The following is a 23,677-nucleotide window of genomic DNA, read 5'->3' as shown; positions in this document are numbered from 1 at the left end:
CGCATAACGAATTTAATCCGTTCCATGTTCGTCATGTGAAACGGACGTCATACAAAACGAGTGTCCCCCCCATGTAACCAGTGTGATGCACTGTGTTTATTGTGGAATTCCCCCAGTGTGCATGACATCAAATGTTCCCCAAAATATCATTTTTCTTTGCAAAATGATAAATTACCATCGCTGAACATGTCTATGTAAAAATAATTACCAAATTCCACTTACTTTGGCTGTGAGGGCGTGGACAAGGTACGCTGTGACGTCATCAGGGCCTGGTCGCTCGTGTGTGAACTCCCAGACACGGTCACGCAGGCCATTCAAGCACCGTGTGTTGCCACAAATATATTTTCAAATATTTTTTCTATGCATTTCCAATGCGGTTTTATTTGTTTCTTTTATCGTATATGATGCATATTTGTGACATTTACAATATGTATACAGTAGAATGTTCATGATTTTCCATGAAACTGTGATACACGTGTCAGTAATGTGTCCACAATAAATGTTTATTGTCACAATATTACGTGGTAAAAATTCACTAAAATTACAATATGTACAGTTTCACATACTATTTACATAGTAACACACTGTATTACACACTCAGTACTTTGGAGGTGTGTAATAGTCAACGAAGTAGTCCATGGTACACATCGCGACTTTGCTCTCCTTACACCACCTACAGATACATTTTCGTTTCCTGTTTCATTGTTCTGTGTGCTTGCAAATAACGCACTCGCGTGCACCCTTGGCTTTAGTACTTGTAGGTGGTATGTAGCCAAGCTTGTAAAGCATAAGGTAGTATTGAAACAATTATAGGAAAAGCTCAATTTGTAAGGTAGTCCTACTCAGACTACCTGACTAGTAATCAGTCAGGAAGAGATTCAGCTAGCCTCAAAGAGTGTCCATCAGTCAGGAAGAGATTCAGGTATTCTTGAAAATATCAATGAACCATGGAAGCCGCTAACACTGTTCATCTATGCTACTTGTATCAGATGCATCATCACTGAATGCAGAAAACGATTCATCTATGTATCATCTATATAAATTCGAGATGGCAAGTGGATACGCTCGCTGTATCATCCTCATAGGTGCTGTATCACTGGCATCCGACTGTTGTGTTAAGCCCTTATTGTGCCTAGCTTCACTAATGTTATGACCCTTATGTTCTTCAAACAATAGGGTCTGAATTGCACCGACTGAGCGCAGTCTTTCAACACCGTGTGGGACAGGTGTTTGAGAGCCAGAGGCACGTGTGCTACAAATGGTTGCTCACGCAGTACTAACCCAGCCAGCAGCCCTTGTCTTTCATATTCGTTATAGCAAAAGATTCGTTCAGTGTTTGTTGGGTAGACTGCTCCATTATGACAATCTTTCTTTGTTTCAAATGTGTTCCATTTGTTTTGTATTTGTCACTTACGTCTCAATAATGGAGCAGCCTACTCGACAAACACTGAACGAACCTTTATGGCATTTGTTCATTTTTCAAATTGTTTCAAGTTCTTTTATTTTTCGTTTTTTTTTTATTTAAGAAACATGGAGCAGCCGACCTGTAGACCATCGAACGAACCTTTTTGACATTTGTACTGGTTTTCAAAATTCTTCATTTTTTTTTATTATTTACGTTTTTTGTATGTAAGAAACATGGAGCAGCCTACCTGCCAACCACCGAACGAACCTTTTGCTATAAGACAAATGAAAAATAAATATTGAACACATTTGAAGAAAGGAAAATGTCATAATGGTTTATTCAGTGTATGTAAGGTAGGCTTCTCCATTATTGAGACGTAAATGACAAATACAAAACAAATGGAACACATTTGAAACAAAGAAAGATTGTTATAATGGAGCAGCCTACCTGCCGAACACCGAACGAACCTTTTTGACATTTGTTGTATATCAGACATTTCATTTCTTTTTTCCTACAAAAACGTCAATGCTTTGCAACATCTCGGCAGTCACCCTTTTATATCCCAGCATCATTAGCATCTTTAAACAAGAACAACATAATTTATGTGCATCGTCGGAGGCGTCTAAGAATGTGCAAGAAGCAGCGTGACCCCACCATGTGGTGTTGACGTTACTCAAACCAGCGTTCGTCATACGGGACGATTTGACGCCGATCGGGCCATTCGTTACCCAAAATGTTCGTCTTTTGGGGCGATCGTTATGCGAGGTACCACTGTACTTATTTGTTTGTATTCTAGTTGTTATATAAAATATTGTTTTTGGAAGGGCTCCTAAGGTAGCTCCTTGAGCTAACTACTTGGATAGCTCCACCCAATTCAGTTCACTCCAGACCCTTGCAAGTCATTGTAAGCCTATGGTGACTAGAGGCCAAATCCTATCCCGCTGATTCACAGTGGTGTAAGGAGCAAAGTATATTAGATGACCAAGAAAATGCCACCAGCACTCGATTTTAAGTAGGTGGGAAGATTTTCAATCGATTTTATCAATTCCTACATACAAAATAGTAACAGGAATTGATAAAATCGATAGGGAAGATTTCCTGAGACCTGGAACTTTAAGAACAAGAGGTCATAGATTTAAACTAGCTAAACACAGATGCCGAAGAAATATAAGAAAATTCATTTTTGCAAACAGAGTGGTAGACGGTTGGAACAAGTTAGGTGAGAAGGTGGTGGAGGCCAAGACCGTCAGTAGTTTCAAAGCTTTATATGACAAAGAGTGCTGGGAAGATGGGACACCATGAGCGTAGCTCTCATCCTGTAACTACGCTTAGGTAATTACCAGAAAGGTGGATGACTCAAATCATGCAATCAGGAAGGTAAACAAGGCTTGGGAACTAAGACACCAAACACCCGAAACAAACCACCCAATTGTGAAGCAGCAACATACGTATACATACTGTATATTTATATACTCGGGTATTGGAGTTAATACACTGTCGGGTATCGGGTATTGGAGTTAAAGTTTAGATGACTTTCCAATAGTTTTGTACAGTCTATGGTCGAGAGATTGAACTCCATGGAGCCAAGGGGCATGGAGGCCCATGGCTGACCGAGTTCGAATCATTCAGGGGTCACAAGTTTTCTGATGCATGTTGGCTTGGGGACCTTTCAAGCTTGACACACACACATGTATATGTATGTATATTTATGTACTCACCAAGTTGTGCTTGCAGGGGTTGAGCTGCGACTCTTTGGTTCCGCCTCTCAACCGTCAGTCTACTAGTGTACAGATTCTTGAGCTTCTCGAGCTCTATCATATCTACATTTGAAATTGTGTACCTCGAGGTGTTTTCGGGGCTTAGCAACCCCGCGGCTTGGTCGTCAACCAGGCCTCCTGATTGCTGGACTGGTCAACCAGGCTGATGGACGCGGCTGCTCGCAGCCTGACGTATGAGTAACAGCCTGGTTATTCAGGTATCCTTTGGAGGTGTTTATCAAGTTCTCTCTTGAACACTATGAGAGATCGGCCGGTTATGCCCCTTATGTGTAGTGGAAGTGTCTTGGGCCTCTAATGTTGATAGAGTTCTTTCTCAGAGTACCTATTGTACCTCTTCTCTTCAACGGGGTATTCTGCACATCCTGCCATGCCTTCTGGTCTCATGTGATGTTATTTCTGTGTGCAGGTTTGGGACCAGCCCCTCTACTATTTTCCATTTGTAAATTATTATGAATCTCTCCTGCCTGCATTCAAGAGAATACAGATTTAGGCTCCAATAGTTTAAATGCTTTACTGAGTGGATTCTAGCAGTAAGGATCTCTGCACGCTCTCCAGGTCAGCAATTTCTCCAGCTTTGAAAGGGGCTGTCATTGTGCAGCAGTATTCTACTCTAGAGAGCACTAGCGTCTTGAAAAGTATCATCGGTATAGCATCTCTAGTGTGAAAGGTTCTTGTTATCCAACCTGTCATTTTTCTTGCAGTTGTGACGGCTACTTTATTGTGTTCCTTGAAGGTAAGGTCTTCCGATATGAGTACACCCAAATCCTTTACATTGCCTTTTCGTTCTTTGTTATGATTTGACTGTGTTTTGTACGTGGTCTCTGCTGTTAATATTTTGTTTCCCCGTAGCGCAAAGGATGATATAGTACTATAGATTGTGTCCTTGTCTATGGCCGATATGAGGATGAGAAAAAATACTGGAGCAAGCACAGTACCCAGGGAGACTCAGCTCTTCACGGTTGATGGACCGGATTTTATTTTAACTATTACACATTGGGTTCTATTAGTCAGGAAATTGTAAATCCATCTGCCTATTTTTCCGGTAATTCCTTTTGAACGCATTTTGTGTGCAATAACACCAATAACATTTGTTGAAGGCTTTTGCAAAATCTGTAAATTACATCAGCGTTTTGTTTGTCTTCTATGGCATCTAATGCCATGTCATAGTGGTCCAACAACTGTGACAGGCAAGAGCGCCCTGTTCTGAAACCATGTTGTCCGGGATTATGGAAATGTTGTGATTCCATGTATTTTGTGATCCTACTTCTGATCACTCTCTCAATTATTTTTATGATGTGTAATGTTAGTGCTATCAGTCTGTAATTCTTTGCCTCTGCCTTATTTCTCCTTTATGGAGTGGTGCTATCTCTGCTGTTTTTAGTATGTCAGGGATAATGCCAGTATCTAGGCTTTGTCTCCAAAGAATGTGAAGGGCCTGTGATAGTGTTTTTTTACAGTTCTTGATGAATATAAAGTTCCAAGAATCAGGGCTTGGTGCAGAGTGCATTGGCATACTGTTTATGGCTTCAAAATCAAGTGAAGATAGGGTGACATCTGATATATGATTTGATGTCGGTATCATATCCATGAAAAATTCTTTTGGGTTATCAATCTTTAGTGGCTCGCTGAAAACAGTCGTACTGCTTCCTCAGCATCTCGCTCATTTCTTTGTTGCCATCGGCGAAAGTTCCATCTTTCTTTAGAAGGGGCCCGATATTAGATGTGTTTTTTTAATCTTGATCATAGGAGAAAAAATATTTCTGCTTTCTCTCTACTGTATTTTACTGATAGCCTTTTGCTCTCTTTGCCTCTCCTGGGTTTTGTATGATTCTTGTAGCTTTAGTTTAATTGTTTCAATTTCTCTACCTAACCTTCTTTGCCATTCTTAAGATAAGGTGCAGCTCTCAAGTTGTTCCGCGATTCGTTTTGTTCGCCTATAAAGGAAATGATGTTCCCGTTCCAATCTGCATCTTTTCCTCTTTTTTTTTTTCTGAGGGGTATGTGGTTTGAGCATATTTCCAGTACTACTGAGCTTATTTTTTCCAGGCACTGGTTCATGTTTGCATTTTCAAGCTGTTCTTCCCAGCTTATTCCTCTGAATTCTTGGTTTATTTGCTCCCAGTTTATCTGTTTATTATTGAAGTTGAATTTGCTGAAATCTCCTCTACCAGGAATTGAGACTGGTTTTGAAGGTCTATTCCCATGCTTGTCAGAACTTCAATTAAGTTGTGATCTGAGTAACAGTTATTTGTAATCATTGTGTTCCTGATCAATTCATCATTATTTTTTAAAATGAGGTCCAGCGTGTTCTCCTTCCTAGTTCTACTATTTGCTGATTTAAGGCAATCCTGTCGCACATCCGTAGCAGGTCATTTGCATGTGCCTGTTCATTTAAGCTACTTCCCGGAATTCTCTCTGATATAACTATTAGTTAGGGTCTTCCATTTCAGGTGCCGTAGGTTGAAGTCCCCAAGCAGGATGATGTTTGGGGCTGGATTTGTGAGGTTTTCTAAGCAGTGTTCTATTTTCATTAGTTGGTCTTTTAAACTGCTGGTGATTTGCCTCTGGTGACTTATATACAAGGGCAATAACTACATATAAGATCTCTATTTTGATTATCAACACTTCCACCATTTCATTTGTGGTGTTTAGCAGCTCAGGTGTATGTGGTGTATGGGTTAACATTGACTGACAAGGGACAGGCATGGATTAAATTGGGTGGAGCTATCCAGGTAGGTAGGTAGCTTGAGGAGCCATCATAAAAAGGTGTTTCATTACATTCAGTTCTGTTTCTTTTTGGTTTTCTTCGTCATCATCATTTTCATCGACAACAACCTTACCATATTTCTGATTTTCAGTGTGTGAGCTGGCACTTGCCAAGAAAGGAAGGAAAAGTACTGAGGGAGAATTGTGTAAAAGATGTTTCTAGTTTTTTTATCATTGATTTAGTTTAGCAAATTATATGTTCACATGCTTATGTTCTTTCAGATATAGGTTTCTATGATGTGAATTGTCACTCATAGTCCAAGCTTATTTGAAATGTACAGTTGGTTCCGAATATTTTCATCCCCTTGATCTGACACTTATAGGCAATTGCTGGTGTAGTGACGTGGTAGTCACTACTGGCTGTGGTAGCCAGTTGGGTGATCCCGGGACCTGCAGGTTCGAACCCTGGTGAGATTGTAAAGTGTATAATGATTTACAGTTTGGGTACTATTTAGCTTTTATACTTGTGGAATCGGCAGGAACTATGCATGTGCTAGGATTTAATGAAAACTTTCCCCAACTGGCATCACGAGTGTTGCCAGGAGTTGGTTGGTCATGGAACTTGTGTGGTGGCATGCGAGGTCTGCGAGCAATCAACACAGGCAATTACTGATGTAATTGCAGGCCGAAAAAGCAAAGCTCAACCCCCGCAAAACACAACTAGGTGAATACACACACACACACACACACACACAAGTGTGTGTAGCACACCTGCCACTCCTGCAGCACACACACACTGCATTTTCTTGGATTGTCGGAAAGCCTTTGACACAGTACCGCATAAGAGGCTGGTGTATAAGCTGGAGAGACAGGCAGGTGTAGCTGGTAAGGTGCTCCAGTGGATAAGGGAGTACCTAAGCAATAGGAAGCAGAGAGTTACGGTGAGGGGTGAGACCTCCGATTGGCGTGAAGTCACCAGTGGAGTCCCACAGGGCTCTGTACTCGGTCCTATCTTGTTTCTAATATATGTAAATGATCTCCCGGAGGGTATAGATTCATTTCTCTCAATGTTTGCGGACGATGCCAAAATTATGAGAAGGATTAAGACAGAAGAGTACTGTTTGAGGCTTCAAGAAGACCTAGACAAACTGCAGAAATGGTCAAACAAGTGGTTGTTAGAGTTTAACCCAACCAAATGTAATATAATGAAGATAGGAGCAGGAGGCCAAATACAAGGTATCATCTGGGAGAGGAAATTCTTCAGGAGTCAGAGAAAGAAAACGACTTGGGAGTTGATATCACGCCAGACCTGTCTCCTGCAGCACATATCAAGAGGATAACATCAGGGCATATGCCAGGCTGGCCAACATACGAACGGCATTCAGAAATTTGTGTAAAGAATCATTCAGAACTTTGTATACCACATATGTCAGGCCAAACCTGGAGTATGCAGCCCCAGCATGGAGTCCATATCTAGTCAAGGATAAGACTAAACTGGAAAAGGTTCAAAGATTTGCCACCAGACTAGTACCCGAGCTGAGAGGTATGAGCTACGAGGAGAGACTACGGGAATTAAACCTCACTTCGCTGGAAGACAGAAGAGTTAGGGGGGACATGATCACATTCAAGATTCTCAAGGGAATTGATAGGGTAGATAAAGACAGGCTATTTAACACAAGGGGCACACACACAAGGGGACACAGGTGGAAATCAAGCGCCCAAATGAGCCACAGAGATATTAGAAGGAACTTTTTTAGTGTCAGAGTGGTTGACAAATGGAATGCATTAGGAAGTGATGTGGTGGAGGCTGACTCCATACACAGTTTCAAGTGTAGATATGATAGAGCCCAATAGGCTCGGGAATCTGTACACCTGTTGATTGACGGTTGAGAGGCGGGATCAAAGAGCCAGAGCTCAACCCCTGCAAGCACAACTAGGTGAGTACACACACACACACACACACCCACCCACCCACCCTCCCCCAGGAAGCAGCCTGTAACATCTGTCTAACTCCCAGGTACCTATTTACTGCTAGGTAACAGGGGCATCAGGGTGAAAGAAACTGCCCATTTGTCTCTGCTGGTGTCGGAAATCGAACCCAGGCCACAGGATTACGAGTCCTGCGCACTGTCCACTTTGCTACCCAACCCCCCAGTGTCTGGGGGGGGAAGGTCTGTGGCTGGGTGTGTGTGTGATACACTCCTAATACCCAGTGGCCTCAAGTCCTAAATGATCCACAAAAAACATGATTTGCATAAGAACATGCCGTGTTTACTCTGTTGGTAGGGTGGGGCCTTCGGCTGGAGATAGGACTGTGGGGGAGGCATTTACTCGTGAGGCCAATTACAAAATGAACCACACTGACCACCAATTCAGTGCACATTTATTTATTCATTTAATTACAGTAACTACAATTTAATTACAGTATACCACTTCACTCTTCACTCTTCAAATAACAGAACTTGACAAGCAGGATAACTGCATCATTCAATGTAAATAATGTTGTGTTTTTTATATATATTGTCCCCAAAAGAATCGTTTTGTGAGGATTTTTGGTGGCTTGGGAATGCATCTCCCATTTATAGCATGTGCCTATGGAAAATATTGATCTGCGTTCTTAGCAAATGCTTTACAAACATAGTCTCAGAACATAACTCATTCGTAATTGGGGCTTAATACATATATATACAGGCGCAATCGCCTGTATATATATGTAATATATATAGTTGTTTTTATTGAGACAGTGATGGTTGAACCTAGCTACTCTCTTGTATTATATTCCTGAGAAGACCAAATTTAGTATATGAATCATGTAATATACTGTAATGCAGTTATGTGTCTTCTTTTCAGGTCATTACCTTCAGTCATAACCAATGGTGTTGGTGCCAATACATTATTGTTGGGAAACCAACTAAATCCAGCATCTGCAGTTGCTCAAAAGATGACGGACACACTTCATGCGGAGCTTGAAGCGCACTCCATATACAAAGATGAGGATAAAATCGTCAGTTCCCTTGTTGGGCCAGTATTACCTGGAAAGAAAGAGGTAGGATAACATTTCTGTTAATGTTAGTGAGATGCTTCACTAACTCTTCAATATTTGTAAAATATATGTATAGAAAGCTCTTTCCTGTGGCAACACCATGGTAAAAATTCTATGTTATTTAAATAAAAAATAATGTGATTATGGGTAATTATCTCCCCTTCACTGGTCACAAAGTGGGCACGTGATGAGGTCATACATACTATAGTGTGTAATTATTATTATTTTTTAAATTTGATCTATGCATCAAAAGATAATAATTTGGTGGTAAATGACATTTGTTCGCAGCAACGAGCTTAGGAGGCCCAACACGTCATTGTTCAATGAGACTTAGGGAGAAGGATGATAGCTGCGGCTCTGATAATGTTACGGCCTAATTTGCATGCTATCTGTGTCAGAGGCATATATTTATGTTAAATGTGCATGTTCTCCCCCCCCCTTATCTCGAAGCATATTTTTAGCGCACAAAGCCCTGCTTGATGGGTTCAGTATTTAACTGATTCTCTTGAATATTACATATTATCACTATTGCGCCACAGACTTTGATGTCATGGGCCTGATGGTGTGGTCGAGCGTGCGGCGACACCTAAATTTGTGTACTCGTTTTAGTTTTCTCGCTTTAATTCTCATTCTACGTCGTTCATTTGGTATCATTGTGTTTGCAATAGAATTGCCTACAGGTGTATGTGCAAATAATGTCCAAAAGCCCGGCGTGACTTCCCACAGCAAAGCCTAAAGTAGGCAAAAGTTACCCGTGACCGCACAAAATCAGTAAAATGTGTATACTCGTTTCAGTTTTCTCACCTTAATTCTCGAGTTACATTGTTGTGATCTTGTAATGATCATGTATATATGTAAACATACAGTATGTATTTGTTTATTGAGTGTAGTTATGTAATTATTTCAGCCTTTCCTCCTAAAATGCTAGTGCTGTTGCACTAGCACCTATTTGTATAACATATGAAAATGAATTGTTTTGCTTAAAAAAAAGTTCATATTTCGTACTACAGTATTGTACTTCCATGCTAAAAAGTGTATTAGTGACTATATAACCTAACCAGTCCTAGGCCTATTATACACCATATTAGGTGTAATTAAGTTCATGTTTGGCCTATACTAGGCTTAGGAAAGTTTAGGTTTTGTTGTTGCCTTTTTGTTCCCTCTTCAAAATTTATATTAGAGCTTGTTTTTTTGTTGCAATGGTCCATTTTTGTACAGTCCACCAATTGTTGACATAAATACTATCATTATTGGGTGACAGGTTGGACTCTTTAATTATGTGCATATAAAATCAAATGTAAGGGCTCTAATCAAAAAACAAAACTTCCCCACACAGAATACAGGTGGAAATAATAGTAATGGGAGTAATCAGCCGCCACCATTCCCGCAAAGTCTAGAACAGCTGCTGGAGCGTCAGTGGGAGCAAGGAAGCCAATTTCTTATGGAGCAGGCACAGCATTTTGACAGTAAGTGCTAAGAAATATATACGTAATGAATTTAATTATGTCTTAATTTTATTTTTCCATTTTTTGTTTGTTTTTGTTTTAGTTTGAAATTAACAACTCTAGTCTGAGATGAGACTGGGTGGATATTCTAATGGAAAGAGTCACCGTTAAAATGGTTAATAGTGTGTATGTTTGGTATTTTAAAAGGCTACCTTAATGTTTAGGAGTTAGTATGAAAGAAGAAATATGTTTAACATATTAATTGATTTTATTATAATCACATACATCACTTTCATTGGTAACTTTCCTTGTAATCTTATATTAATTGTAATCACGTCTTTACAGTTGCATCATTGCTGTCCTGCTTACATCAGCTGCGTCAGGAAAATGTCCGTCTGGAAGAAACTGTGAGCTCCCTCATATCGCGTAGGGACCACCTTTTGGCTGTTAATGCCCGGCTTTCAGTGCCACTCAGTTCCCCAACTCCAGCGAATGCTGTATCATCCCCAGGTGGTCCTAATCCTCCTCCTCCGCCCTCCATTTCTTCTTCACTATCATCGTCGTCGTCTTCATCTGCACCTGCTCACACAACCTCGGTACCCACCCATGCTGTAAACCCAAGACCTTCCAGTCGAGGGTCAGCTCCTGCTCCCCCACCACCTCGACCTCATTCTCAGGGACATCATCCTGCAGGTTTGAAAATAAATTTTACGTTTAAGTTTATTTGGAAAATGTTTGCAGACGGAAAATGAGTATGTACGAACAGTTTGCATATCATGTCTAACACTGCAAAAGAAGCCTTTCTAATTTGTTTTCACGTTTGTTTCTTAGCATTGACCTCTTGCTCTTGAGGTTGTCAGTTTCAGGAATTCCTTTGTCAATTTGGTCTATTCCGGTTATTATTTTGTAAGTGGTGATCATATTGCCTTTCTTTTTCTTCCATCTCATAGTTTTTTGCATATATAATGCCTCTAGTCTCTCTTCATAACTTTGTTTTTCAGTTCTGGAAGCCATTTTGTAGCATGCCTTTGCCCCTTTTCCAGTTTATTGATATGTTAGTTCTTTAAGACCTTTCCACATACAGTAATTTATAAGCTGTGTGTGGTCTACTTTCTCCCATTCCAAATTCCATAACATGGCATTTATTCACATTGAATTCCATTTGCCATAAGGTGCTCCAAGCGCGTATTTTATAGGTCAATTTGAAGGGCATTACAATTGTCTAAGTTTTCTATTTTCCCTAGTTCCCTAGTCCATAGCATCATCAGCAAACATGTTTATATAATTCTGTATTCTTTCTGGTAGATCATTTATGTAGACGATGAACATTACTGTCACAAAAACTGAACCCTGTGGTACTCTGCTAGTAACACTCCTCCAGTCAGATTCATTGCCTCTACTTACCACCCTCACCTTTCTGTCAGAAATTTTTTCATCCATATCACCCTTCCAGCATGTTCCAGTTTCCAAAACAACCTCTTATGTGGGACTTTGCCAAAAGTCTTTCTTAGGTCCAGAGATACACAGTCAACACAATAATCTCTTTCCTGTAGAATCTCTGTGGCTATATCATAAAAACTAAGGAGATTTGTTACACAGGATCTTCCTGTTAGAAGGAACAGGAAGCTCCTGTCTGTTATTACTCTCCAGGTGTTCAATCCATTTGGCTTTAACCTTTTTCTAGTATTTTTACTACCACGCTTGTTAATGATATGGGTCTATAATTTAGAGGGTCTTCTCTGCTACCATTTGTATACATGGAACTATGTTTGCCTTTTTCCATATATCTGCTAAGATTCCTGTGCACAAGGATGTCTGGAATATGAATTGGAGTGCAATGCTCAGGTCAGATGTGCACATCTCAGTACCCAAGGTGAAACTCCATCTGTTCCATCTGGTTTATTTCTTCATAGCCCTTTGAGTAATTTTTCATTTTTATCTTGAGACACCTCTGTATTGTTCTCTGGCATTGGCATTGTGTCTGGGTCTCAGAAAATCTCATTTTGCACCAACACACTTTAGAGCTTTTCATTTAGTGCTTCGCACATTTCTATTTCATTCTTTGTGAATCTGTTCCCCTATTCTCACTCTCTGGATTTTATCTTTTACATGCAACTTGCTTTTAATTGATTTAAAGAAAGGGCCTGGATATGTTTTACATTTGTCTGCTACCCCCCTTACTCAAAGTTCCTTTCTGCCTCTCTTCTCACTACTGTGTATTTGTTTCTTGCTTGCTTGTATGAGTGTGCGTGTTTTTTAGCAAATGATTGATTCATATCACTGTAGAAAGAAGAACAAATTACTTGAATACTATTTTTTTTTTTTAAAGTAAATCGTAATTTATTTGTAGAGCACTCGACTGTAGAGAGTGCAATATGTAAAGAAGTTTATACTCATTTTCGGTTTCCAAAACTGTACTCAGGCTTATAGCATTGATGTTATCAAAATATTAGGAAATGGGTGAGCTTACATACATTGCAAACTCTTTAATCTGGACTAATGCATGCTAGAGGATGTCTGCATTGCCAAAATTCAGTTAAAGAGAGGGAGGCTAGAGGAGTTGGTGGTGTGAGAGCTTTAGGGATCTCTCTGCACTAATGTTGCTTTTAAATGTGTATTTTTTCCTGTTTTTCTGGGGGAAAGCCCCGTCGGCTCCCCGGAGCTATCCAGGCTGAATGGATATGTATATCTTTCTGGCATCATTCAATGCATGGAGTTCTTGCCTACCGGGGACCACAAGCCAGAACCTGGCCCCCTCTAGAGAGGCACGAGGAGCAATGGCCTGTAGAGACCCCCCCTGTGGTTGGGAGGATTCTATGTCTGAAATTGACCTGGACAGGCACCCAAAAAAGTACACAGAACTCCCCAAAGAAAAATTAGCAAATTAGAATGACGTCATCATGTCGCCGCGCCGCTGTCTGCGCAATCCCCCCCCCCCTTCCCGGGAGGGGGAAGGGGGGAGCCCCAGACCCATCCGCCGGCGACCCAACCTACAGTTCTTGGCTGATGGAAGTCTGCAGTCGGGCCTCTCGCTCCAGTTTTTGTTTCAGTTCTGTGCCTTGTGGTGTGGGCTGTCTCTACAGGTGGTGCGTGAGTCAGGAGATGTATTCCACGGTACTCGGGCTGCATGCACCTAGGGTTCTCTTCCCTAAGTGCCCTGTAAGTACTACCCTTGGGGCTTGGAGCCTCCTTCCACAAGTCACCTCAGGATCTACCTCCGCTGTGCCGTTTACTGCTTGGTACTTGGCCACCCTTGGGGTCAGCTGGGGTTTTTCTTACCCTTGTTTGTCTTTGGGTAGGGGGTAGTTTTTGTCACTGGTAGGGACGCAGGGTACTGCACAGCTAGTTTTCACCTATGACAGCGGCCGGCTCTGTTCCGCCTGGGTACGTTGTCCTCTTGCAGAGTTTTTCTTTTGTTTTTCTTTCCTGCTTGGTGGGGGGGGGGTGTCTGCCTTTGTGGTCCCCCCATTGCTGTTCTTGGGGTATATATATTTATATGTCTATATTTCTGTGTTTGGTGGACCTCCCCGCTTCGCCCCTGCGAGTGGACATGTCTTGGGGGTTCAGATTTAACAGTTTGCCACTTGCCCTAGCCACTGATAATGATGTGCGGGTGCAGGCAGCTGCGGCGTTGCATGCTAGGTTTAGGTTGCTGCAACGCTCTAGGTTGGTTGCAGCCCCGGATGCCCTGAGACTGCTCCGTTTTGGTTGAGGGGTCCGGACTTGGGGGTGGGAGTTGCTTCGGCTCTGGTTCCGTCTGCTCCTCCTCATCCTTCCCCTTCTGTTGTGCATACTTCCTTCCCCTTGCTTCCGGTTCTGAACCGTAGGCGGGTTTCAGGACTGGGTCTGGTTGGGTTGAGACTCTGGTGGTCTTGGGGGTTTTCCTCGTCTGGAGTTGTGGCGGAGGCATTTGAGCCTGTTCCTCCAGTTGTGCCTTATGGGTCTGACCAGCGGGCTTCCTTCCTTAGTGTTTTGTACGGCTGCCCCGGCTTTTACTTGCGGGGCTGGGGCTTTGGGGGAACGACTCGGCCCAGGGTCCTGCCGTAGGGGTTCTCGGGGTTGGGGAGGGGTGCCTGGGGGGCCTATGCCCCGTTTCGCCCCGCTTGGGGTTTTGTACCCTCAGAGCAGGGCTTGCAGTTCCTCAGAATGGAGTTTTCCCTTTCCTCTCTGCGTTCTCGTTGATCTCAGGTCTACCCCTCCCTGGGTTTGATTCCATCCTTCCTGGGGGTGCTTTTCACCCCTTTCCTCATCTTTTTAGCGCTTATGTCGCATTGCTAATTCCCTTCGTTTCGGGATCCTTGCACGTCCCAGGGTCTGGGGTGTCTTTGGGCCCGTGTCTACCTCCTTGCACTTGTTTGTCACGGTTTTCATTGGTTCGTGTACCTCTTCTGTACTTCCAATGTTCTTGGAAAGTCTGTTGACTTCCAGTAAGGTTTCCCTCCAGTCCTTCTTTTATATTCACATCGTCTCTCCTTCCTGTTTCGATATTCCTCATATTCGTTACCTTGCCTTGTACGTATGTACGTACACCTTGCTGGTGTATGTATGATATGTGTACATACGGCTGGTGTACGAGCCATACCGCCCGGAAGACGGGTAGTGCGGTTCGTACCTCGAACGCTGGAGCCGGGGTGATCGTTTTGTTCTGGGCAGTGTACACTTGTGCTGATGTTCCGCGTTCTTTCTCGCGGATTCTACACCGTTTTCGCTCCTCTTCTTTCCGGTCATAACCCCCTGGATACTTGATGTTTTGAAGCGAGTGTGGGGGGCAGCTCTGAGTGGCCCCTCCTCCACCTCTGTACTGCATGCACCTCGTCTTCTTCTACTTGGCACGCACCTCTGGACGTTCTCCAGTAGGGATGCTCCTGTTACATTGCACGGCTCAGCTGTGTCGTGACATGGTGGTGTCCGTTTCGCAGGTGAGATTGTACTGTCTGGCGAATCTGTTGGCTGGGTGCTGGTTCTCGCTGTTTGGTGAGGTACTCACCTCATTGTACTTGCCTAGTTGTGTTTGCGGGGGTTGAGCTCTGGCTCTTTGGTCCCGCCTCTCAACTGTCAATCATCAGGTGTACAGCTTCCTGAGCCTACTGGGTTCTATCTTCTCTACATTTGCAACTGTATGTTGTCTGCTTCCTCCACATCACTTCCTAGTGCATTCCACTGACTTACTACTGACACTGAAACAGTTCTTTCTATGTGTCTGTGGCTCATTTGGGTGCTCAGCTTCTGCCTGTGTCCCCTTGTGAATGTACTACCCGTGTTAAATGGTCCTTCCTTGTCTACCCCTGTAAATTCCCCACTTGACAGGGTTGCATCATTGGCTCCTAACAGGGGTGTTAGGTGTTGTGTATGTTGCTTGGACATTTTATGTGTGTCTTACAGTGACTACTTTGTCTGTGTATCTGGTTCTTCTTGTACTGGGTGGCGCTGTCCTGCATTTCGGTGTTTTTTGTTTCTTTTTCGGCGCCTGAGTCCTTTCTCGATCTGTGGACACTCCTTCATTTGCCCGATCTGTGTTTGTGTCCTCCTTCCTTGACTTGGTCTCTGGTCTCTGGACACTCCAGACAGATGCATTCTGATGCAGGCTTTGGCAATGGTGAACCCTTCCATAATTGACAAATATCAGCAACATCCTTAACAACACACAACAGGCTTAGTCAACACCTGAAAGATGTGCTGTCTTGCAAGTATAGGAGGAGAAACTGTCACAGACTATACAGATACTAAATCAGACATATCCAAAAAAATAATACAACTGCTTCCCCAGAGCCAAGTTATAACTGTGGCTGGTAGCAGTAGAGGAACTGACACCAGCAGGGACAACAGTTGTAAGGGAGTCTCATGAGATAGCATCCTAAGTCAGTAATGATTTTTAGCTTTAGAACAACATCTTGATGACTAATATGTTTCATGTTAATACTTGATCATAGGTTAAGGGCACTAAATATATCATTTAAGAAGAAAACAATGTTAGAAAGTGCATAGCATTTAGAACCATCAAGCACTATACAGTACTGTTGAACAGAATTAAGTAAAATTCCATACTATAACACAATCGACTTGAGAATGGTCCAGGACGGACCGAAACGTCGTCGTCCCTTCAACTTCTAGTGTGTGGTCTGGTCAACCTACTATAACACTACTTGCTAAATTGGTACTATTAGATATACAAGTTGACATTCTGCATTAAATTTTAATCTGTCTTTTTCTCCAATCATCACACTTCATCTTGCCTTTTCTGGGGGGAGCCCCGTCGGCTCCCCGGAGCTTTACCGGCTGATATGCTAATGTCAGACTTTGGCATCAGTCATGTGTATGGAGTTCTAGGGCCTACCGGGGACCACGAGCCAGAACCTGGCCCCCTCAGAGAGGCAAGGGGAGCAATGGCCTATAGAAACCCCCGTGTGGTTGGAAGCATTCTATGTCTGCCATCGACCGGGTCAAGCATCCAGAAAGGTAAGCATTCCAAAACAAACCCCTATTCTGGTGAAAATTGCTACCTAAGCCGAACTAGTGAATAGAACTCTTCAACAGAAAACACGGAAACTAGTATGACGTCATACGTCACCGCGCCGCTGTCTGCGCAGCTCCCCCTCCCCGGGAGGGGGAAGGGGGAGCCCCAGACCTCCCACGCCGGCTATCCACCCATCAGTTCTTCGGCTGATGCTATAGGCAATGGTTATGTGCTCCGGCTCCAGTGGTTGTTTCAGCACTGTACCTAGAGTGTGGTGTCTGTTTTCTAGGTGGTGCGTGAGCCGGGTGTGATTCTTCAGTACTCGGGCTGCATGCGCCTAGGGTTCCCTTCCCTAGGTGCCCTGTAAGTACTGCCCTTGGGGCTTGGGGCCACCTTCCACAAGTTCCTTGGGTCCTGCCCCTGCTTGGCCGTTTACCGCTTGGTTTTCGGCCGCTCTTTGTGTGCTCGGGTGTTCTGTCTCCCTTGTTCGCCTTAGAGTAAGGGGCAGTGTTTGCACTGGTGGGGCGCGGGGTACTGTGCAGCTTGTCTTTACCAATCATAGCGGCCGGCTCTGTTCCGCTTGGGTACGCTGTCCTCTTGCGGGGTTTTCTTTTTCTTTTGTTTATATACCTGGTGGGGGGGTCTGCCTTCGTTCTTGCCCCTTGTGTCCCTTGTGTTCTGAGTATTTCTGGTGGTACCCCCTGCTAGGTCCCCGTGAGTGTACACGTCCCGGGGGTTCAGCTCTTAGAAAGTTGTTTGGTAGCTTGGGTGCCGGTTAGCAGTACCCTGCCTGGGATTACCTGAGCGCGAGTCCTCTTAAAGTAAACGCTCGGGACCCTGGGAAACCCCTGGGGGCGCGCGGGTCCGATGGATGTGACCCCAGAGCCCCCCCCCTCGCTTCCAGCGAGTTTGAGGGTTGCTCTCACCTTTTGTCTCTGGGTGACTCTCTGTTTTGCCTCCGTCTGCTGCCTGTGGGGTCGGTGACACCTTCGACCCGGTGTCCTGCGAGTTTGGTTGCTCGTTGTGGCTCGGTTACCCAGTTGTGCTAACAAAGCGGGTGCGGGCAGCAGGGGCGTTGCACTTGAGCCTTGGTGGTGGCAACGTTCTCGTGGTTTCCTCCCCGGGAGCCCCGGGGCTGCCCCGTTGTATTTCGTTTTTCCCCTGGTTCACCCTTCCTGCCTGCATCCGGTTCCTTACCGTCTGTAGGTTCAGGGCGGGGTGTTTGGTGGTGTTGAGACTCGGGCAGTCTCGGGGAATTCCCCTTCCGGGGTAGTGACGGGGGCATTTGGGCCTGTTCCTCCAGCCGTGTTGTATGAGTCTGCCAGTGGGCTCCCTTCCTTAGTGTTTTCACGGCTGCCCCGGTTTTCTGGTACGGCCGGGGCTTTGGGGGAACGGCTCGGCCCCGGGGCCTGTCGTGTAGGTTCCCGGGGCTGGGGAGGGGCTGACTTGGGGGGGCCTTGGCCCCGTTAGACCCCGTGGGGGGTTTTATCCCCCTCTAGGCGGGGCTTGTGGTTACGCGGAGTGGGGTCTTTCCTCCCCACTCGCCGTACGTGCTGTTGGACGTCGGCCCCTCCCCGGGCTCGGTTCCTTGGCCTTTGAGTCGGTTGGTTCCGTCCTGTGGGTGGATGTTTCCTCCCCCGCTTTTGGGACGGTGTTTTTGTCATGTTTCCCCGTTCGATGGGGTTCTGCGTGACTTTTGATCTCGGGTGCGCCTGCGCCTTCGTGTGCCTTCGGGACTAGTGTTGGCTTCTGTGTTCTCGAGGGTACGGGAAGGTTTTTCGCTACTTCCCGCATTATTGGAACGTCTGTCGGCTCCTAGTACTTGTCGCCCTGTTGGGCTACTTGTCGCCCGGTTGGGCTACTTGTCGGCCGTTTGGGCTACTTGTCGCCCGTTTGGGCTACTTGTCGCCCGTTTGGGTTCCCTTTTTTTTGGGCTCTTTGCTTCTTTGGCCGGTTTTATTGTTCCTGCTTCCTCTTTTGGCTCTTTTTCTCGTGCAATAGTCCTGGCTGGCGCCTTCCCGCAGGGAGGGTGTGCGGTTCGGCCAGCGTGTTATGCGCATGCGCCGTGGAGTTTGTTTTGGTCTGGGCGATGGTTCAGTGCTGGGGTTTTGCGCCCTTTTTTGCTACAGTGCTTCGCCTCTCGTTCTTCTCCCTGGCTGCGGTATGTGCCCCTTTGCGCCAGGGGTGTCCTGGTTCCCAGTTGTGGGGAGGACACCGCGGTTTTCTGTGTCATGGGTGTGGACCGCCTCCTTCGCCTCTCCCTGTTCTCCTGCGGGTCCGGCTCTGGCGTCTTCACCTGGCGGTGCTCCCAAGTTCTTCTGGGCACGGTTGAGTCGTGTCAAGTTCGAGCCACCATTCGCCAGGTGAGTTTCTGCGGTCTGGCGTCTTTTGGCCGGGCGCTGGATGCGGCGGTGTTCATATACCTGTCTTTATTTAGGTATATTTTTGTACGACTGAGACCGTTCGCACACCAGTGACTGTCCCTTTATCACCCCTTCCTGTCCCCCTCATGTGCATGTCCAACCCATGCTGGAGTCGTTCAGGGGACCCTCCTTTTTTAATATTGTGAGGTGTGGGGGTTGTAGGGTTGGTTCTGTACTCACCTGGTGAGGCTCCTGGCTGTGCTTGCAGGATTTGAGCTCTGGCTCTTGGGTCCCGCCTATCTGGTAGAACTTGCGGGATAGTACCAGTGGAGTGCAGTGGTGCTATTGGCACTTTTGGGGAACACTGTATTACCATCAGTGGTCTGTGCTTGTTACACGACCTACTTGCGAGCATAAGCCTTCTTGCTGGTTCGTCCGTGGACTTCCAGGGCGCACTGGCCTGTTTTCGTATGGCAGTTCCGGCCCGTCCTGGTTGTGGGGGTATGTGGGCCGGTGGACTGCTCCTAGCAGCTGCCTGGTGGGCCATCCTCTGGCCGGTCTGGCCTGACCTTGGGCTGGGCTTGAGGTGTAAAAGAGCTCCCCGTACCTCATCCAGCAGGTATCGAGCGGGGTTTCTCCGCCGTCGGTCGCCTGGTGCAGGTTTCTGGGCCTGCAGGGTTTTGTCGTGTCTCCGTTGGCCCTGTCTGGGGTCTGCCTGCTCCGTTCTCTGCCTTTGCAGAGGGGAGTTGCTATTTGCATGTTGCATGTTGCAGTGGTGCCTGTTGCTGCTGCTGCTGCTGCACGTGAGCATTGGTACCGTGTTTCACGGTGGCGTGTCCTTGTTCCTGTGTCCGGTTGTGGAGTGGCGCTTTGCTGCCGTTTTGTGCCTGGGGATTGCGTGGGGTTTTTGTCCCTGCCTGATTGTCCACCCCTGGTTGTTCTCCTGGTTTTTTTTTTTTTTTGTGCTTCTGCTCTTTCTTCCTGCCTCTTCTGCAGCAGGAATGTTCTGCGTGTGTTCTTAGGCGTTGGTCAGCCTGTGTCCTGTGATGTGCTTCTTTGTCTCGGTCTGTTGCAGTTGGTCGTGCCCCTTGGTTCGGGTCCTGTTCTGGCGGCGACCCTTCCGCCTTCTTTGGTTTTCCTAGCTTGCCCTGCCGGTTGTTGTTGTTTTATTTTTTTTTGGGGGGGGGTTCTTGCGATGTCTCGCGTCGGACCCGTCGTTTCTGAACTCCTGGCGGGCTTGCATGCTTCGGAGTTTTTCTGTTCGGCAGACGTTCCATTTCCTTGTGCCGCCTGGGTTTCGGTGGTCGCGCCCGAGATCTTCTCGCGGCTCCGCCTTTTTCCTGGGCTCGGGGGGGGCCTTGTCGGGGCTGCTTATGTTCTGCCTCGCGGTCTCGCCTCCGGTTGGTGGTCGGGTGGCTTCGTGGTAGGTGTCCCACCTGCGTGCTTTCTTGGCGGCAGTATGGGGTATTTTGGCGGTCCTTCCTTTTCCTGTCCCTTCTTCGGTGGGTCCTTCTTGTTGGCTTGGTTTACTCTCGGCTTAGTTTTCTAGTGGGGGTTGGGGGCCGTCGTCTTGCCACATACTGTCGCCTCTTTTCGTGCGGCGCAGGCGGAGCCGCTTCAGCTTGCTTTCGGTCTTGGTGTTGCTTCTGCACCGTTAGTCAGCTGTCTTGTGCGTCATTTCACCTCCGGCCTGTTCGTGCGCCGCTTGCACCATCCTGGTCTCTGGTCAGCGTGCTCTGTCTTCTCCTCGGTTGGTAGTGCCCCTTCGGTTCCGGTGTGTTTTTTCGTCGGCTCTTTCCTTTGGGCCTTTGCCTCTGGGGGTCGGTTCGCTGTGTTTTCTTGCTCCTTCGGTTTTAGCGTTTTGGTTGTTTGATGGCAGCAGTCTCCATCTTTTCTGGCGCGGGGTGGGGCTGCTGCATTCTGGAGGGGTCCAGGGTTTGTTGGTGCTTTGTTGGTCGGGCCGGGGGTGTGTCGTTTTTGTGTTCAGTGGCGGCCCTCTGCTGTTGTTTGCGTGCCACGGCGTTTGGGTCCGGAGCGCGTTTTGCGTTGATCCGGTTCTGTTCTTCCCGGTTCGCGGGTGATGGTGTCCCGGGTGGTCAGCCGTGTTCTTGCGGCTAAGCTGCCTGTGTTCTTCCCTCATGCCTGTGGCGTTCGTGGCTTCGCTGCTCTCGCTGCCGTCTGGGCGACGTGGCCTTGCAGTCTTTCGGGCATGGATTTTTGGTGTTCGTGCAGGGGCCTTGCTGCTCGTGGTTCTCGTGTTGTTCCCGGGAATTTCGGGGCTGTGGCGCCTTGGGTTGGCGTTTGCTGCCGGTTGTCTCGCCTCCTTGGGAGGTGCGTGGTGTCCGCCTCCCGGTTTTGTCCCTTTGACCTTCCTCTGTGGGTAGTTAGCTCCGGGGAGCCGACGGGGCTCCCCCCAGAAAACCAGCGTTGAATGTAATGAAACGCCATTTTCTGGGTGAGACCCGGAGGCTCCCCGGCAACCCTCCCTCCCTCCGGTCGGCGTTTTTCGCGTGTTTTGACATCCAGCCTCAGAACTGATGGGTGGATAGCCGGCGTGGGAGGTCTGGGGCTCCCCCTTCCCCCTCCCGGGGAGGGGGGAGCTGCGCAGACAGCGGCGCGGTGACGTATGACGTCATACTAGTTTCCGTGTTTTCTGTTGAAGAGTTCTATTCACTAGTTCGGCTTAGGTAGCAATTTTCACCAGAATAGGGGTTTGTTTTGAAATGCTTACCTTTCTGGATGCTTGACCCGGTCGATGGCAGACATAGAATGCTTCCAACCACACGGGGGTTTCTATAGGCCATTGCTCCCCTTGCCTCTCTGAGGGGGCCAGGTTCTGGCTCGTGGTCCCCGGTAGGCCCTAGAACTCCATACACATGACTGATGCCAAAGTCTGACATTAGCATATCAGCCGGTAAAGCTCCGGGGAGCCTCCGGGTCTCACCCAGAAAATGGCGTTTCATTACATTCAACGCTGGTTTTTTTATTTTTCTAAATACTGTAGTTAATGCTTTATATCTTCTCATATTTTATAACCCTCTTACAGAAAAATTCCATATTCAGTAAAACCTGCTCTTGACTTGTTTTTCTACAGTAATACCTGTATTTTGTAATTGTTATCAATTTATTTTTATATTATTTATTTATTTGATTCTTTGTATCAGGAATGTATTTTGTCACATCTAAACTACTTGCTTGTACTGTAGCTAGGTACAGTATATAAATTATTAATAGAAATTGACCTTTAATTATACTGTATCATTGCCATGTTTCTAATTGTACATAGATTGTGCATGTGATCATGTTTTTAAATCAGCTGGCAGCAGTCACGTGACGGGTCCTACCCCTGTTGGAGCTGGAGGAGCTGGCCATAGAGGAGGAGGTGCATCACCACACGACAGAAGAGGGCCCTCTCCGCAGGACAGAAGAGGTACATCTCCTCACGACAGACGGGCTCCACCTCCCCCAATTCCTATTGAAAATGGCTTAGGTGAACCCGAGTATCGCTACAGAAGTCCTGGAACAGAGCACAGGCAACAGTCGCCAATGTTGCCACCAGGAGCACAACCCAGCCCCACATCACTAAGGTAGATTAGAAACAATTCAATTATTTAGCTTCCTTGGTATCTTATGGCATGTTTAAAGTCTTAGATATTTACACATCAAATTACTAAGTAAACATTTTGTTTTAAGTAGCTCCAAAGTAATGTTTACACTGTTTGGAAGCTGTGGGTTTCATAGCTTTTGTTATCCTTGCAAGTACTTGCCTATCAGTGACTATTTAGAATGTGATTTAGCTCAAAATGTCCCACTTTGCTTTTTTGAACCAAAAGCATTTTTTAAATCATCTGATGTTTTAAATTTCCTGGCCTATTGTGAGAAGAAACAGGTGGGGGGTGATTTTTCTTCTGGTAAATCATTTAACTACACTCACATTGCAGTTCTGCCTGTTGGTCTGAAACATTTTCAGAATTTTCACTTTGTCTTTATATGACAGCTTTTTTCTTTTTATGTTTATATTTTTCATGTTGCTTCATCTCTCTAAATAATTCTTCTTAACCCTTCCAAATATTCTTGTTTAGTGAAGCATATATTGTAAGCAATAAATATGCAATGCTGATAAGTAAGCAATGCAACTTATCAGCATTCCCACATTACCAAGAAAATTATAATAAAATATATGAAAACTCCCATGAAAACTCTTGGAATTTTTTAGAATAACGTGATAGAAAAGTCATGAATTTGACAATTGGGAAGTCCAGATCAGTTTAGGGAGTATGTGCATGTAAATTTAAAAGAGCTCAGGTACACCCAGAAAATCACACTAATGTGATATATATATCAATGAGAAAATCCACATGGGTTCTGTGGTGACAGAAGCCTGCGACCAAGACATTGCCAGCTGCATCCACCGTACCACCGCTGACTTTCTAAATATCATACAACTGGATTTCTACTGAAATCACAGGAAATCTGGAGGCCC

General features: G+C 45.6%; 1 protein-coding gene across 10 annotated transcripts in view; it reads left to right on the top strand.

The window, feature by feature from the left end:
- LOC138349466 (protein AF-10-like) overlaps positions 1-23,677 on the top strand; it is an 83,856-nt gene that overhangs the window by 41,077 nt on the left and 19,102 nt on the right. For all 10 annotated transcript variants that reach the window (XM_069304083.1, XM_069304084.1, XM_069304082.1 and 7 more), the window contains 4 exons: positions 8,740-8,935; positions 10,269-10,398; positions 10,723-11,070; positions 22,511-22,781. In XM_069304083.1, coding sequence (XP_069160184.1) covers positions 8,740-8,935; positions 10,269-10,398; positions 10,723-11,070; positions 22,511-22,781 — 945 coding nt within the window. The remainder of the gene's footprint in view (positions 1-8,739; positions 8,936-10,268; positions 10,399-10,722; positions 11,071-22,510; positions 22,782-23,677) is intronic.

This window comes from Procambarus clarkii, chromosome 51 (genome assembly GCF_040958095.1).
Source record: "Procambarus clarkii isolate CNS0578487 chromosome 51, FALCON_Pclarkii_2.0, whole genome shotgun sequence".
Classification (NCBI taxonomy): domain Eukaryota; kingdom Metazoa; phylum Arthropoda; class Malacostraca; order Decapoda; family Cambaridae; genus Procambarus; species Procambarus clarkii.
Note: the sequence above shows the minus strand (reverse complement) of the source record. Positions and strands in the feature narration are given on the sequence as shown.